General features: G+C 45.5%; 2 protein-coding genes across 6 annotated transcripts in view; one reads left to right on the forward strand and one right to left on the reverse strand.

The window, feature by feature from the left end:
* Positions 1-247: 247 nt before the first annotated feature.
* On the reverse strand, positions 248-11,159 carry LOC135055694 (cytochrome c oxidase assembly factor 3 homolog, mitochondrial). Its single transcript, XM_063960055.1, has 2 exons — positions 10,860-11,159; positions 248-697 (listed from the first exon to the last, which is right to left on the reverse strand). Exons 1-2 carry the CDS (start codon positions 11,056-11,058, stop codon positions 594-596), a joined length of 303 nt encoding a protein of 100 aa, XP_063816125.1. The 5' UTR covers positions 11,059-11,159; the 3' UTR covers positions 248-593.
* A 133-nt stretch (positions 11,160-11,292) lies between these two features.
* Positions 11,293-15,580, forward strand: part of CNTD1 (cyclin N-terminal domain containing 1) — a 35,331-nt gene continuing 31,043 nt past the window's right edge. For 2 of the 5 annotated variants that reach the window (XM_063960050.1, XM_063960054.1), the window contains exon 1: positions 11,293-11,398. The gene's annotated coding sequence lies outside the window, so the exon portion shown is untranslated. Of the gene's footprint in view, positions 11,418-15,580 lie in introns of all 5 variants that reach the window. The other 3 variants (XM_063960052.1, XM_063960051.1, XM_063960053.1) reach the window with 2 other exon arrangements.

A 15,580-nucleotide genomic window follows, 5' to 3' on the forward strand; every position in this document is an offset into this window, starting at 1 on the left:
GATACGGGAACTTTTACACATTTTATGTATGAATGATTAATGGCTCTTTTATGTAACATCTTTATCTATGCATTTCAAACACAGAGCTCGTTCAACAACATTCAACAAAAGGACAGATAGAAGCATTGTAATCTCATTAATTAATGATTGTTTGATTTATTTGGTTTACTAAAAAGACTTTTTAGATATACTGTATTTTAAAATGTGGCTAGTATTTGGGTTTTCTTAAATAAATACACATTTAGGGCATCTTTAAATATTTTATTAACAAATGGAAACTGGGGAAATAAATGCATGTAAACAGACAGATCTATCCTAATAATTTCTCAATATTTTTAGTCAGCAAACTGCAAAAGCCTGCACCAACAATAAGGTGTTTCTGTGCAATACATTTAAAATTGAGACAGAAATATTTATATCAATACAGACATTTTCCATTCATATCAAGATTGCCTCCCATCAAGCTTTCCATGCTTGACATGACATTAGGTTATTGCCATATTGGAATTCTGGTCTGTAGGATGGAGTTTCTGACGTCCGTGAAGAGATTCCAAACTACTTCAGATAACCAGTCTCTTTCCTGGGGTCTTCCATCAGTTAGCTGATGTTTTCGGATAATGTGCTCGCGCAACTTTTGCTTCATTTTCAAGCTCATCTAGAAACTTTTCTTGAGACACAGAAAAGAAGGTGTAGCCATCTATAAGTAAGTTAAGGAACTGAAGCACATTAATATCAAACAGCTCCAACATCAACTTAAACAGCAGAGACACGATGAGGCGAGGGGAAAACAGCAATGACTTATGTGTCTGCACTGCCTGTATCATTGCAACGGGAGGCGGAGAAACAAACATTGAATTCACACACATTTAGGATTGCTTTTTACATAGATTTTTTTAAGAATTTACACCTATGTAGATGGTAAAACTATTTTTTAGAAAGAATGAAGGGTTTAAGTTCAGTACATGGGGACCCCCTGGATAGCCATAAGCAAACTGCTTCAGAACATCATTAAACTTGTTCAGAAGAGTAAAACATGTACCCCTGTGGGCTCACTTCGTTTGCCACGCTTTGGGCAAGGTGGCGCGCTCTGCTTGCCAAAGGTTATGTTTCCTAGTGTTCCTTCTAGTCTGTTTCAGCAGGGTGCTGCACCCTGCCCATTTTTGAAATGTGAAAAAGCACCCTGTCCTTTTTCTGTGCACCCTGCAGGACCATAAATCGCCCCCTTGTATACAGAATGCAACAGTCAGAGTGCATGTTACAATGTTGTCGTCTACTCCTTGCCCACCTCTGAAATTGGACCACAATTTCTATCCTTTAGCAAACTGGATGGCAGAGGAGGCACTGTAAATAACACAGCACTCTGATAAAGAGGGAAAGAACAGGGTAAGCAGTGAGCATGTACTGCTTACAGTATTTCCCTAGTAGAACAGACTTCTTTTTTTCCCTATATATTTTAACCCATTATTTAACTTTTCTGTTTTATAACACATAGAAGACTGGACATATACAGTATGTTTCTCAGTACAGATGTTAGGTGTGTATATATACACATACATATGCGCTATGCTTTGTGCGCAAAGAGTCACATCAAAAATGTGCCCTTCACAATAAAAATGTGCCCTCTTCAAAGCTCAGAACCCTGCCCTAAAAAAATCCTAGAGTAAACACTATTTCCCATACAGTTGTCCACTTGGATAGTTTAACTGCTAGCCCAGGGAGTCCCATGTTCTGAACCTGAGCACAGAATGAAGACCATGGGAGATATTCAATTGTTATAACACGCCCCATCTCCCACCTTAAGTGAAGGGAGATTGCGGTTGATATTCAATTGATCTTTTTTATCACTGCTATCGCTCCCATAGAAGTCAGGTTCAGCCGTGTAAAGTGGCTAAACTAATAGGTGCAACGCGAAAAGTCCCATTTGGGTGCCCAAAATGATCACTTTTCATGCATTTCAGCTCGACACCCCGGGGACAGCCGTCATACCTGAACAACAAATGGATTGCACAGTAGAGCGCCATCTACTGGAAATTAATTTGAAGACCAGTTGTAATTCAGTATAGTAAATTGCTGAACATGTTTGACATGCACTGGGTAGCATGCACTTGCACAGAACATGTAAAAGAAGCAAAAAAAATAAATAAAAAGCACTGCACCACAATGCTCCCCACAAAAAAAATAAGAACATAGGTAGCTATAGTAGTTGACTGCAAGGTTACCAACAATTCTTTGCTTTGTACTAATATTTAAAACACTTATAAATGCATTTTTTTATTTTACATAATTAGACACCAATGGATACAATCTCTGTCTCCAACATCCCATATATATCCATGAAATAATGGCCCTCATTCCGAGTTGAACGCTCGCTAGCTGCTTTTAGCAGCATTGCAAATGCTAGGCCGCCGCCCTCTGGGAGTGTATCTTAGCTTAGCAGAATAGCGAACAAAAGATTTGCAGAACTGCGAATAAATAATTCCCCGCAGTTTCTGAGTAGCTCCAGACCTACTCCTAGATTGCGATCACCTCATTCCGTTTAGTTCCTGGTTTGACGTCACAAACACGCCCTGCGTTCGGCCAGCCACTCCCCTGTTTCTCCAGCCACTCCTGTGTTTTTACCTGGCACGCCTGCGTTTTTTAGCACACTCCCGGAAAACGCTCAGTTGCCTCCCAGAAACGTCCCTTTCCTGTCAATCACTCACTGATCAGCAGTGCGATTGAAAAGCGCCGCACAAACACCAGCAAATCTAAGTTTTGTGTTAAATAACTTAGCGCATGCGCGCATTTTCCACCTAATCGCTGTGTTGCGAAAAACGGCAACGAGCAAACAACTCGGAATGACCACCAATGTCTCTAAAATTTGTGAGCAACAATTTTGTAATGCAAGTTACATACAAAAATAATTTGAGGTGAGGTTACGCACATCCACTGCACAGAATACTAACATAGCAATGATGAACATGATTTACCAGCCCTCTTCCCATCAACATTAATTACCCACCACTTGTGCCCAAGGTTAACTGTAAGAAGTTTGTGTAAGAGCTTACCATCTACTTTCAGTTTTTCTATTTATATACACTTTCTGTAGTGCCAGTGACAATAATTGGCTGAAGCTGCTAGGTTTAAGCATTGCCTAACTCTAGCCAAAAACTAAATTTTTTGTTTTGGGTAGAATAATGCTGGCCATACATCAGGACGACTCGCATCCAATGCAAGTCATAACACGATTTCCCTTCAACCTCCCCGACACCTCCCTGGCAGTCCCAGACAATACGAGTGACACACAACGTGCCAACGACCAGTCGTTAAACCATCGATTGCGTGCCTCACAAAAATGCATTGTATGTGCATAAAACATGGTACGATGTGCATACGATTACTGCAGATAATATGGGCTGCACGTATGATCTGAGGATGCAAAGTTCGACCCGCAGGACCACGCATTGAACTCGTACCCAAAACATACACAATGCAGCATATGAGGCGCCGAAAATAAGATTTTACTCACCGATAAATCTATTTCTCGTAGTCCGTAGTGGATGCTGGGGACTCCGTCAGGACCATGGGGAATAGCGGATCCGCAGGAGACAGGGCACAAAAAGTAAAAGCTTTTGGACCTAGGTGGTGTGCACTGGCTCCTCCCCCTATGACCCTCCTCCAAGCCTCAGTTAGGATACTGTGCCCGGACGAGCGTACACAATAAGGAAGGATTTTGAATCCCGGGTAAGACTCATACCAGCCACACCAATCACACCGTACAACTTGTGATCTGAACCCAGTTAACAGTATGATAACAGAGGAGCCTCTGAAAAGATGGCTCACTACAACAAAAACCCGATTTTGTTAACAATAACTATGTACAAGTATTGCAGACAATCCGCACTTGGGATGGGCGCCCAAGATGAGCCCACTTTCCTTGTGGAATGGGCTTTTACAGATTTTGGCTGTGGCAGGCCTGCCACAGAATGTGCAAGCTGAATTGTACTACAAATCCAACGCGCAATAGTCTGCTTAGAAGCAGGAGCACCCAGCTTGTTGGGTGCATACAGGATAAACAGCGAGTCAGATTTCCTGACTCCAGCCGTCCTGGAAACATATTTTCAGGGCCCTGACTACGTCCAGCAACTTGGAGACGAGTCCTTAATTCCGCCCTATCCGAATGAAATATCAGGTAAGGGCTTTTATAGGATAAAGCCGCCAATTCAGATACTCGCCTGGCAGAAGCCAGGGCCAACAACATTACCACTTTCCATGTGAGATATTTTAATTCCACCGTGGCAAGTGGCTCAAACCAATGTGATTTTAGGAATCCCAAAACTACATTGAGATCCCAAGGTGCCACTGGGGGCACAAAGGGAGGCTGTATATGCAGTACCCCTTTTACAAAAGTCTGAACTTCAGGAAATGAAGCCAATTCTCTCTGAAAGAAAATCGACAAGGCCGAAATTTGAACCTTAATGGACCCTAACTTTAGGCCCATGGACAGTCCTGTTTGCAGGAAATGTAGGAAACGACCTAGTTGAAATTCCTCTGTCGGGGCCTTCTTGGTCTCGCACCACGCAACATATTTTCGCCAAATACGGTGATAATGCTGTGCGGTTACATCCTTCCTAGCTTTAATCAGGGTAGGAATAACTTCATCTGGAATGCCTTTTTCCTTCAGAATCCGGCGTTCAACCGCCATGCCGTCAAACGCAGCCGCGGTAAGTCTTGGAACAGACAGGGTCCCTGCTGAAGCAGGTCCCTTCTTAGCGGCAGAGGCCACGGGTCCTCTGTGAGCATCTCTTGAAGTTCCGGGTACCAAGTCCTTCTTGGCCAATCCGGAGCCACTAGTATAGTTCTTACTCCTCTCCGTCTTATAATTCTCAGTACCTTGGGTAAGAGAGGCAGAGGAGGGAACACATACACCGACTGGAACACCCAAGGTGTTACCAGAGCGTCCACAGCTATTGCCTGCGGGTCTCTTGACCTGGCGCAATACCTGTCTAGTTTTTTGTTGAGGCGTGACGCCATCATGTCCACCTTTGGTTTTTCCCAACGGTTCACAATCATGAGGAAGACTTCCGGATGAAGTCCCCCCCACTCTCCCGGGTGTAGGTCGTGTCTGCTGAGGAAGTCTGCTTCCCAGTTGTCCACTCCCGGAATGAACACTGCTGACAGTGCTATCACATGATTTTCCGCCCATTGCAGAATCCTTGCAGCTTCTGTCATTGCCCTCCTGCTTCTTGTGCCGCCCTGCCTGTTTATGTGGGCGACTGCTGTGATGTTGTCCGACTGGATCAACACCGGCTGACCCTGAAGCAGAGGCTTTGCTAGGCTTAGAGCATTGTAAATTGCCCTTAGTTCCAGTATATTTATGTGAAGTGAAGTCTCCAGGCTTGACCACACTCCCTGGAAGTTTCTTCCTTGTGTGACTGCTCCCCAGCCTCTCAGGCTGGCATCCGTGGTCACCAGGATCCAGTCCTGAATGCCGAATCTGCGGCCCTCTAGGAGATGAGCACTTTGCAGCCACCACAGAAGAGATACCCTTGTCCTTGGAGACAGGGTTATTTTCTGATGCATCTGAAGATGCGATCCGGACCATTTGTCCAGCAGATCCCACTGAAAAATTCTTGCGTGGAATCTGCCGAATGGAATTGCTTCGTAAGAAGCCACCATTTTTCCCAGGACCCTTGTGCATTGATGCACTGACACCTTTCCTGGTTTTAGGAGGTTCCTGACTAGCTCGGATAACTCCCTGGCTTTCTCCTCCGGGAGAAACACCTTTTTCTGGACTGTGTCCAGAATCATCCCTAGGAACAGCAGACGTGTCGTCGGAATCAGCTGCGATTTTGGAATATTTAAAATCCACCCGTGCTGTTGTAGTACTTCTTGAGATAGTGCTACTCCGACTTCTAACTGTTCTCTGGACCTTGCCCTTATTAGGAGATCGTCCAAGTAAGGGATAATTAATACGCCTTTTCTTCGAAGAAGAATCATCATTTCGGCCATTACCTTGGTAAAGACCCGGGGTGCCGTGGACAATCCAAACGGCAGCGTCTGAAACTGATAATGACAGTTCTGTATTACGAACCTGAGATACCCTTGGTGAGAAGGGCAAATCGGGACATGGAGATAGGCATCCTTGATGTCCAGAGACACCATATAGTCCCCTTCTTCCAGGTTCGCTATCACTGCTCTGAGTGATTCCATCTTGAATTTGAACCTTTTGATATAAGTGTTCAAAGATTTTAGATTTAAAATCGGTCTCACCGAACCGTCTGGTTTCGGTACCACAAACAGTGTGGAGTAATATCCCTTCCCTTGTTGTAGGAGGGGCACTTTTATTATCACCTGTTGGGAGTACAGCTTGTGAATGGCTCCCAATACCGGCTCCCTGTCGGAGGGAGCTATTGGTAAAGCAGACTTCAGGAACCGGCGAGGGGGAGACGTCTCGAATTCCAATTTGTACCCCTGAGATACTACTTGCAGGATCCAGGGGTTCACTTGCGAGTGAGCCCACTGCGCGCTGAAATTTCTGAGACGACCTCCCACCGTACCTGAGTCTGCTTGTAAGGACCCAGCGTCATGCTGAGGACTTGGCAGAAGCGGAAGAGGGCTTCTGTTCTTGGGAAGAAGCTGTCTGCTGCAGTCTTTTTCCCCTTCCTCTACCCCGGGGCAGATATGACTGTCCTTTTGTCCGCTTGCCTTTATGGGAACGAAAGGACTGATGCTGAAAAGACGGTGTCTTTTTCTGTTGAGAGGTGACTTGAGGTAAAAATGTGGATTTCCCAGCCGTTGCCGTGGTTACCAGGTCTGATAGACCGACCCCAAATAACTCCTCCCCTTTATACGGCAATACCTCCATGTGCCGTTTTGAATCCGCATCACTTGACCACTGTCGCGTCCATAACCCTCTTCTGGCAGAAATGGACAGCGCACTTACTCTTGATGCCAGAGTGCAAATATCTCTCTGTGCATCTCGCATATATAAAAATGTATCTTTTAATTGCTCAATAGTCAATAAAATACTGTCCCTATCCAGGGTATCAATATTCTCAGTCAGGGAGTCCGACCACGCCACCCCAGCACTGCACATCCAGGCTGAGGCGATTGCTGGTCGCAGTATAACACCAGTATGTGTGTATATACTTTTAAGGATATTTTCCAGCCTCCTATCTGCTGGCTCCTTAAGGGCGGCCGTTTCTGGAGACGGTAACGCCACTTGTTTTGATAAGCGTGTGAGCGCCTTATCTACCCTAGGGGGTGTTTCCCAACGAGCCCTAACCTCTGGTGGGAAGGGATATAGTGCCAATAATTTTTTAGAAATTAGCAGTTTTTTGTCGGGGGTAACCCACGCTTCATCACACACTTCATTCAATTCATCTGATTCAGGAAAAACTACGGGTAGTTTTTTCACACCCCACATAATACCCCTTTTCGTGGTACTTGCAGTATCAGAGATGTGCAAAACCTCCTTCATTGCCGTGATCATATAACGTGTGGCCCTACTGGAAAATAAGTTTTTTCTTCACCGTCGACACTGGAGTCAGTGTCTGTGTCTGGGTCCGTGTCGACCCACTGAGGTAGCGGGCGTTTTATAGCCCCTGACGGTGTTTGAGACGCCTGGACAGGCACTAACTGAGCTGCCGGCTGTCTCATGTCGTCAACAGTTTTCTGTAACGTGCCGACACTGTCACGTAATTCCTTAACTAGGGCCATCCATTCAGGTGTCGACTCCCTAGGGGGTGACATCACCATTATAGGCAATTGCTCCGCCTCCACATCATTTTCCTCCTCATACATGTCGACACACACGTACCGACACCCAGCACACACACAGGGAATGCTCTGATAGAGGACAGGACCCCACTTAGCCCCTTGGGGAGACAGAGGGAGAGTTTGCCAGCACACCCCAGAGCGCTATATATGTATAGGGACAACCTTACAATAAGTGTCTATCCCTTATAGCTGCTTATATCTGTTATTTTGCCAAATAAGTGCCCCCCTCTCTTTTTTTACCCTGTTTCTGTAGTGCAGGATGCAGGGGAGATTCTGGGAGCCTTCCTACCAGCGGAGCTGTGTGGGAAAAATGGCGCTGTGTGCTGAGGAGATAGGCCCCGCCCCCTTCACGGCGGGCTCTTCTCCCGCTTTTTTCTGGAAAACTGGCAGGGGTTAAATACATCCATATAGCCCAGGAGCTATATGTGATGTATTTTTTGCCAAATAAGGTAAATTCATTGCTTCCCAGGGCGCCCCCCCCCAGCGCCCTGCACCCTCAGTGACCGAAGTGTGAAGTGTGCTGAGAGCAATGGCGCACAGCTGCAGTGCTGTGCGCTACCTTATGAAGACAGGAAAGTCTTCTGCCGCCGATTTATGGACCTCTTCTTGCTTCAGCATCTGTAAGGGGGCCGGCGGCGCGGCTCCGGGACCCATCCATGGCTGGGCCTGTGATCGTCCCTCTGGAGCTAATGTCCAGTAGCCAAGAAGCCCAATCCACTCTGCACGCAGGTGAGTTCGCTTCTTCTCCCCTTAGTCCCACGCTGCAGTGAGCCTGTTGCCAGCAGGACTCACTGAAAATAAAAAAACCTAAGTATACTTTTACTTCTAAGCAGCTCAGGAGAGCCACCTAGATTGCACCCTTCTCGGCCGGGCACAAAGATCTAACTGAGGCTTGGAGGAGGGTCATAGGGGGAGGAGCCAGTGCACACCACCTAGGTCCAAAAGCTTTTACTTTTTGTGCCCTGTCTCCTGCGGAGCCGCTATTCCCCATGGTCCTGACGGAGTCCCCAGCATCCACTTAGGACGTTAGAGAAATCGTATTTGCACACGATATCGACCTTGTGTATGGCCAGCATTAGGCAAGCTAAAATAAAATACATGGTTGTACTTACTGCTGCTTGGGTAAACATTGTTCAGGTTGTCAATGTCCTTTTATCATGAACATTCAATAGCGTTGGGCCGGGCACTTAAGTCGGAGAATGCTGTGTTCGCCCGACAAAACACCATGTTTAGTCTGGGAGAATGGGCATTCTCAGACTTACCATCGTGCTTTACTGAATAGCCTTGGGAGCTAATTCCTGGTGCTATTCAACTCTCTTCAAATTGAATTGTTCCCTTAGATCAGGGGTTTTCAAACTCGGTCCTCAGGACCCCACACAGTGCATGTTTTGCAGGTAACCCAGCAGGTGCACAGGTGTATTAATTACTCACTGACCCATTTTAAAAGGTCCACATGTGGAGCTAATTATTTCACTTGTGATTCCGTGAGGAGACCTGCAAAACATGCACTGTGTGGGGTCCTGAGGACCGAGTTTGAGAACCTGTGCCTTAGATCATAGGTTCTCAAACTCGGCCCTCAGGACCCCACACAGTGCATGTTTTGCAGGTAACCCAGCAGGTGCACAGGTGTATTAATTACTCACTGACACATTTTAAAAGGTCCACAGGTGGAGCTAATTATTTAACTTGCGATTCTGTGAGGAGATCTGCAAAACATGCACTGTGTGGGGTCCTGAGGACCGAGTTTGAGAACCTGTGCCTTAGATCACTAAAATCCCTTCATACATTTTTTTTCTTTGTTAAGCCATAGGGCGGTAACCTATTAGCCACGTTAAAACATCGGTTGTGAAAAACATTCCTTTTTTCAGTTTTTTCGATATTTCACAGATTTTTCTTTTTTACAGGCTATCCTATTACATTGCCTGTAAAAAAAAATGCCGTTTCTCCTGAACAACACACAGGTTCAGTGAAAACAGGGCTGTTTCCGGGAATTTAGTTTCGGCTGCCGAGGCAGGTTAACAAAATTCCTGATAAACCGCGGCTCACAACGGCTTATCGGGGCTAGTAGGATAGTCCCCCAGAGACCTTTAGCTGCGTAATTTACTGCAGGTAATAGGATACTGCCCATAGATGGAGTTAGCATTTCAATTTAGTTTGTGCTGTACACAAAACAGGATTTTCAGATACAACTTAACATAAAGCACTTTTGCTATTACAAGGTTGGAAAGACAAAAAAACCCCAACAGACATGTTAAATTCAGTACGCAAACACAATCAGTAATCAATCCGAGGTAGTCTGTCAACAGTGACATGTCAGTCTCCCCACTCACCATCCAAGACCAGTCAGGTACTGCATTTTCCTTGGTGGTTAGCAACAGCCATTCAATGCCACATTATATTTGAACCTATGAAATAACAGACTCCCTGCATAGCCATGACTGCAGGAGGTGTAGGTAAACTTGTCTGCTCTGTTCAACCAAGAGACATTTGATGGGATAGCAATATATGGCTACTAACCAGCAAACTCATGGGGGGATTCAACGCAGTGTGAGGTTCTGGAATGGCACGTCACATCCTGACGCAATAACAAACTTTCCCTCACATCCCATAGCGATACAAGGGAAAACTTACAATGTCAACACTACCATAAATGGCAGTAGCAGCGGCACCTCGCTTGGAACTGAATTCCCCCCATGGAGGATCTGCATTATATAGCCACCAGAGGCCTGCGGGTTGCTTCTTTATGTTTGTTCCCAAATCAAAATTTCCCAGCCCAATCCCTCCCTGTATGATTGATTCTGCATGACAGCAAGAATGAGATATGTATATTATTTAAGCCACAATCCAAAATATAATGCACTAACACATTTAGAGTCTATTTACTAAGCCTTGGATGGAGATAAAGTCGCTGGAGATAAAGTACCAGCCAATCGGGTCCTAACTGCTATGTCACAGGCTGTGTTTGAAAAATGACAGTCAGGAACCGATTGGCTGGTACTTTATCTCCAGTGATTTTATCTCCATCCAAGGCTTAGTAAATAGACCCCTTAATTATATAAATGCAGTATTAGGAGATCAGTGCGCCACTAGAAGGATACAGATCCCCAGCACGATGCCGCCTATCGTCAGGGCGGTCAAAATATTCCTGGACCGTATCTTCCCCGAGTTCTTCGCCCACTGAGCCATCTCCCTCCTCCGCATGAACTCCAGCTGCTCCGGGGTGAGCTTGTCCAGCTTCGGGTCGACCTTGTGTGCAAACTGTGGCTCTGACCCCTGTGCACTTCCCTTCTCCGCCATGTCTCCACAACAGCCGCGCAGAGTGATGACGTCACGTCACTACTGGGCGCTTCCTTCCCCCAGCTTCTCCTAAAATATCTTTGTAATAAAACAGCTGAATCCGCAAAGTACTATAGCTATTATTTACATTGCAGTCCAAATTCACACTGTAACGTCAGATTCATTACAATACTTGCGCCAACAAATGTGAAAAGTGATGGAATCCTGCCCACAACAAATATGGCGCACGGATAATTTTCGTTAGTCAGGTGGTGACTGTTGCTTACACAGTTACCGCATTTGTAGACGTCGTTATACACGGACGTCAGTAGTAGATCGATATAGAATCAACCGATCTGAGGTAGCCACTGTGGCCTGTAGTAAGTGTGCCACGCATTTATTGTTAGCCAATGCCAATGGGCTTTAGGAGTTAGTGTGCTGACTGTGTGGGTCTCTGTGGACCTAATTTGGTGCAGCAGCTGCAATTCTCATCCGCTCATGTCTAATAAACTTGGTTATATATTAGTAGTAGCATGCTTAATATACTTATTTAGTCCCAATAGTTACACTAATACGCAAAAGTATAATTTTAAAACATTTTAAAATAAGATATAATTACTGATGGGCTGTTCTAAAAGTCTGAGACAATTAATGCCCAAATATTTTAAGAAAAGGACTTGACTTGAGCCTAACCTTAAATTTAATGCGCATTAGATTATATCCAGTAAACTTCGCATATTAATCCAGTAAACACAGCAAATTATTTGTTTGTCATGTTATCCATGTCTGCTTGTACTATAATCTGTGTGTTCTGTAGTTGTCAATTTTCTGTAGTTTCTAGGAAATTAGTTTAAATCATGTAAATAAAAGGGATTAAAATTGTAAACTGCAAATATGCAAGTATAGAATGCATAATTGCAAATTAAGCATTATAATCACACATATAAAAGATAAGAATAAAGTTATGAGTGCATTTGAAGTAGACAAAGTGACAGGGTAAAGCCCTACTGGTGATAATTTATAGTGTAGACCAGTAGTTCTCAAACTGTGTACCGTGTCCGTGGCACCCTAGGGTGCCTCAGGGTACTTGCAGGGGGGCCCTGGATTGATGGTCCAGGACCAATTCAAATTATTTATGGTCAATGAAATAGGTAAAACCAGTGCTCATGGCTTTCAATCAGAGTTGGACTGGCCCACAAGGGTACAGGGAGAATCCAAGGTGGGCCCCACTGCCTAGAGGCCCACCTCCACCTCTAGAGATCAGGATCAGGACTGTGCACTTGAATTATACATTATACATATGTTACATTATACTGTACAGGATTTGTGCTTACTATATATATATATATATATATATATATCAAGGGGCCCATACTATTCACTCTCTAATGGTTAGGCAATCCAATGTAATGTGGCTGCAGGCCACACCCCCTCTAGAGACTGGCCACATTCCTAAGCATGGGCCCCTACCACTGCATTCCCCCGGTGGGCCTCTATTAGTAATCATACACTTGAAATTTCCATCTAATCTAGATGGAAATTTCAGGGGTATAATTATACTGATATACCTGGAATCTAGCAAATGAGACATTACAAAATGCAAACAAATTAGTTCTTAAATTAGGACACACCTATAAATCAGAAGCAGCTTTATTGGACAGGTGTACTCACGTACACTAGGAATTTTTTGCGGTACAATGTATCGCCAAGCAGCAACATAAAGGGGGAATACATAGCATAAGAAGGGGGAAGAAAGTAGCATACACTACAAACATTACACGTATGGAATGATACATTTGTATTACATTAGTACAGGGTATTATGGCAGGGCCGGATTAAGCCGGGGGGGCCTGGGTCACTTAAGACAAGGGGGCCCTGGTGGAGGGGGAGGGTGTATATTAGGTTATGCATACCTCTCAACATGACCCATTCTGGGAGGGACAAAGTGCTCTCTACATGGACTTCCCTTTTAATATATGACTGGCGTCACATATGTTGAACTATTTCATTAATAAAAATGGTATTTCAACAAAAATGATGCCCTGCATCCCCCCCCTTGATCTGGCTATGTAGTATGGTATATCTTTACTTACCAATATATAAATATTATACTCTCTAAGCCTTTTTCTCTAACGTCCTAGTGGATGCTGGGGACTCCGTCAGGACCATGGGGAATAGCGGCTCCGCAGGAGACAGGGCACAAAAGCAAGCTTTTAGGATCACATGGTGTGTACTGGCTCCTCCCCCTATGACCCTCCTCCAAGCCTCAGTTAGGTTTTTGTGCCCGGCCGAGAAGGGTGCAATCTAGGTGGCTCTCTTAAAGAGTTGCTTAGAAAAAGTTTTTAGGTTCTTTATTTTCAGTGAGTCCTGCTGGCAACAGGCTCACTGCATCGAGGGACTTAGGGGAGAGATTTTCAACTCACCTGCGTGCAGGATGGATTGGATTCTTAGGCTACTGGACATAGCTCCAGAGGGAGTCGGAACACAGGGCTCGCCCTGGGGTTCGTCCCGGAGCCGCGCCGCCGACCCCCCTTGCAGATGCTGAAGATGAAGAGGTCCGGAACCAGGCGGCAGAAGACTCTCAGTCTTCATCAGGTAGCGCACAGCACTGCAGCTGTGCGCCATTGTTGTCAGCACACTTCACACAGCAGTCACGGAGGGTGCAGGGCGCTGGGGGGGGGCGCCCTGGGCAGCAATGTATAATACCTGTATGGCGAAAAATACATCACATATAGCCCTTGAGGCTATATGGATGTATTTAACCCCTGCCAGATATCTAAAACTCCGGAGAAGAAGCCCACCGAAAAGGGGGCGGGGCCTATTCTCCTCAGCACACAGCGCCATTTTCCCTCACAGAAAGGCTGGTGGGAAGGCTCCCATGATCTCCCCTGCACTGCACTACAGAAACAGGGTTAAAACAGAGAGGGGGGGCACTGATTTGGCGATATGTATATATATTAAAATGCTATAAAAGGAACACTTATATAAAGGTTGTCCCTGGATAATTATAGCGTTTTGGTGTGTGCTGGCAAACTCTCCCTCTGTCTCCCCAAAGGGCTAGTGGGTCCTGTCCTCTATCAGAGCATTCCCTATGTGTGTGCTGTATGTCGGTACGTGTGTGTCGACATGTATGAGGAAAATATTGGTGAGGAGGCGGAGCAAATTGCCTGTAATGGTGATGTCACTCTCTAGGGAGTCGACACCGGAATGGATGGCTTATTTATGGAAATTACGTGACAATGTCAACACGCTGCAAGCTGGTTGACGACATGAGAGGGCCGGCGAACAAATTAGTATCTGTCCAGGCGTCTCAAACACCGTCAGGGGCTGTAAAATGCCCATTTACCTCAGTCGGTCGACACAGACCCAGACACGGACACTGATTTCAGTGTCGACGGTGAAGAAACAAACGTATTTTCTTTTAGGGCCACACGTTAAGGGCAATGAAGGAGGTGTTACATATTTCTGATACTCCAAGTACCACAAAAAAGGGTATTATGTGTGAGGTGAAAAAACTACCTGTAGTTTTTCCTGAATCAGATAAATTAAATGAAGTGTGTGATGATGCGTGGGTTTCCCCCGATAGAAAATTATTGGCGGTATACCCTTTCCCGCCAGAAGTTAAGGCGCGGTGGGAAACACCCCTCAGGGTGGATAAGGCGCTCACACGCTTATCAGAACAAGTGGCGGTACCATCTACGGATAGGGCCGTACTTAAGGAGCCAGCTGATAGGAGGCTGAAAAATATCCTAAAAAGTATACACACACATGCTGGTGTTATACTGCGACCAGCGATCGCCTCAGCCTGGATGTGCAGAGCTGAGGTGGCTTGGTCGGATTCCCTGACTAAAAATATTGATACCTTTGACAGGGACAGTATTTTATGGACTATAGAGCATTTAAAGGATGCATTTCTATATATGCGAGATGCGCAGAGGGATATTTGCACTCTGGCATCAAGAGTAAATGCGATGTCCATATCTGCAAGAAGATGTTTATGGACACGACAGTGGTCAGGTGATGCAGATTCCAAACGGCACAAAGATGTATTGCTGTATAAAGGGGAGGAGTTATTTGGGGTCGGTCCATGGGACCTGGTGGCCAGGGCAACTGCTGGAAAATCCACCGTTTTTTACCCTAAGTCACATCTCTGCAGAAAAAGACACCGTCTTTTCAGCCTCAGTCCTTTCGTCCCTATAAGAGTCATATCTGCCCAGGGATAGAGGAAAGGGAAGAAGACTGCAGCAGGCAGCCCATTCCCAGGAACAGAAGCCCTCCACCGCTTCTACCAAGTTCTCAGCATGACGCTGGGACCGTACAGGACCCCTGGATCCTACAAGTAGTATCCAAGGGGTACAGATTGGAATGTCGAGAGGTTTCCCCCCTCGCAGGTTCCTGTAGTCTGCTGTACCAATGTCTCCCTCCGACAGGGAGGCAGTATTGAAAACAATTCACAAGCTGTATTCCCAGCAGGTGATAATAAAATTACCCCTCCGACAACAAGGAAAGGGGTATTACTCCACACTATATGGTGGTACTGAAG

Source organism: Pseudophryne corroboree, chromosome 3, assembly GCF_028390025.1.
Source record: "Pseudophryne corroboree isolate aPseCor3 chromosome 3, aPseCor3.hap2, whole genome shotgun sequence".
NCBI lineage: Eukaryota > Metazoa > Chordata > Amphibia > Anura > Myobatrachidae > Pseudophryne > Pseudophryne corroboree.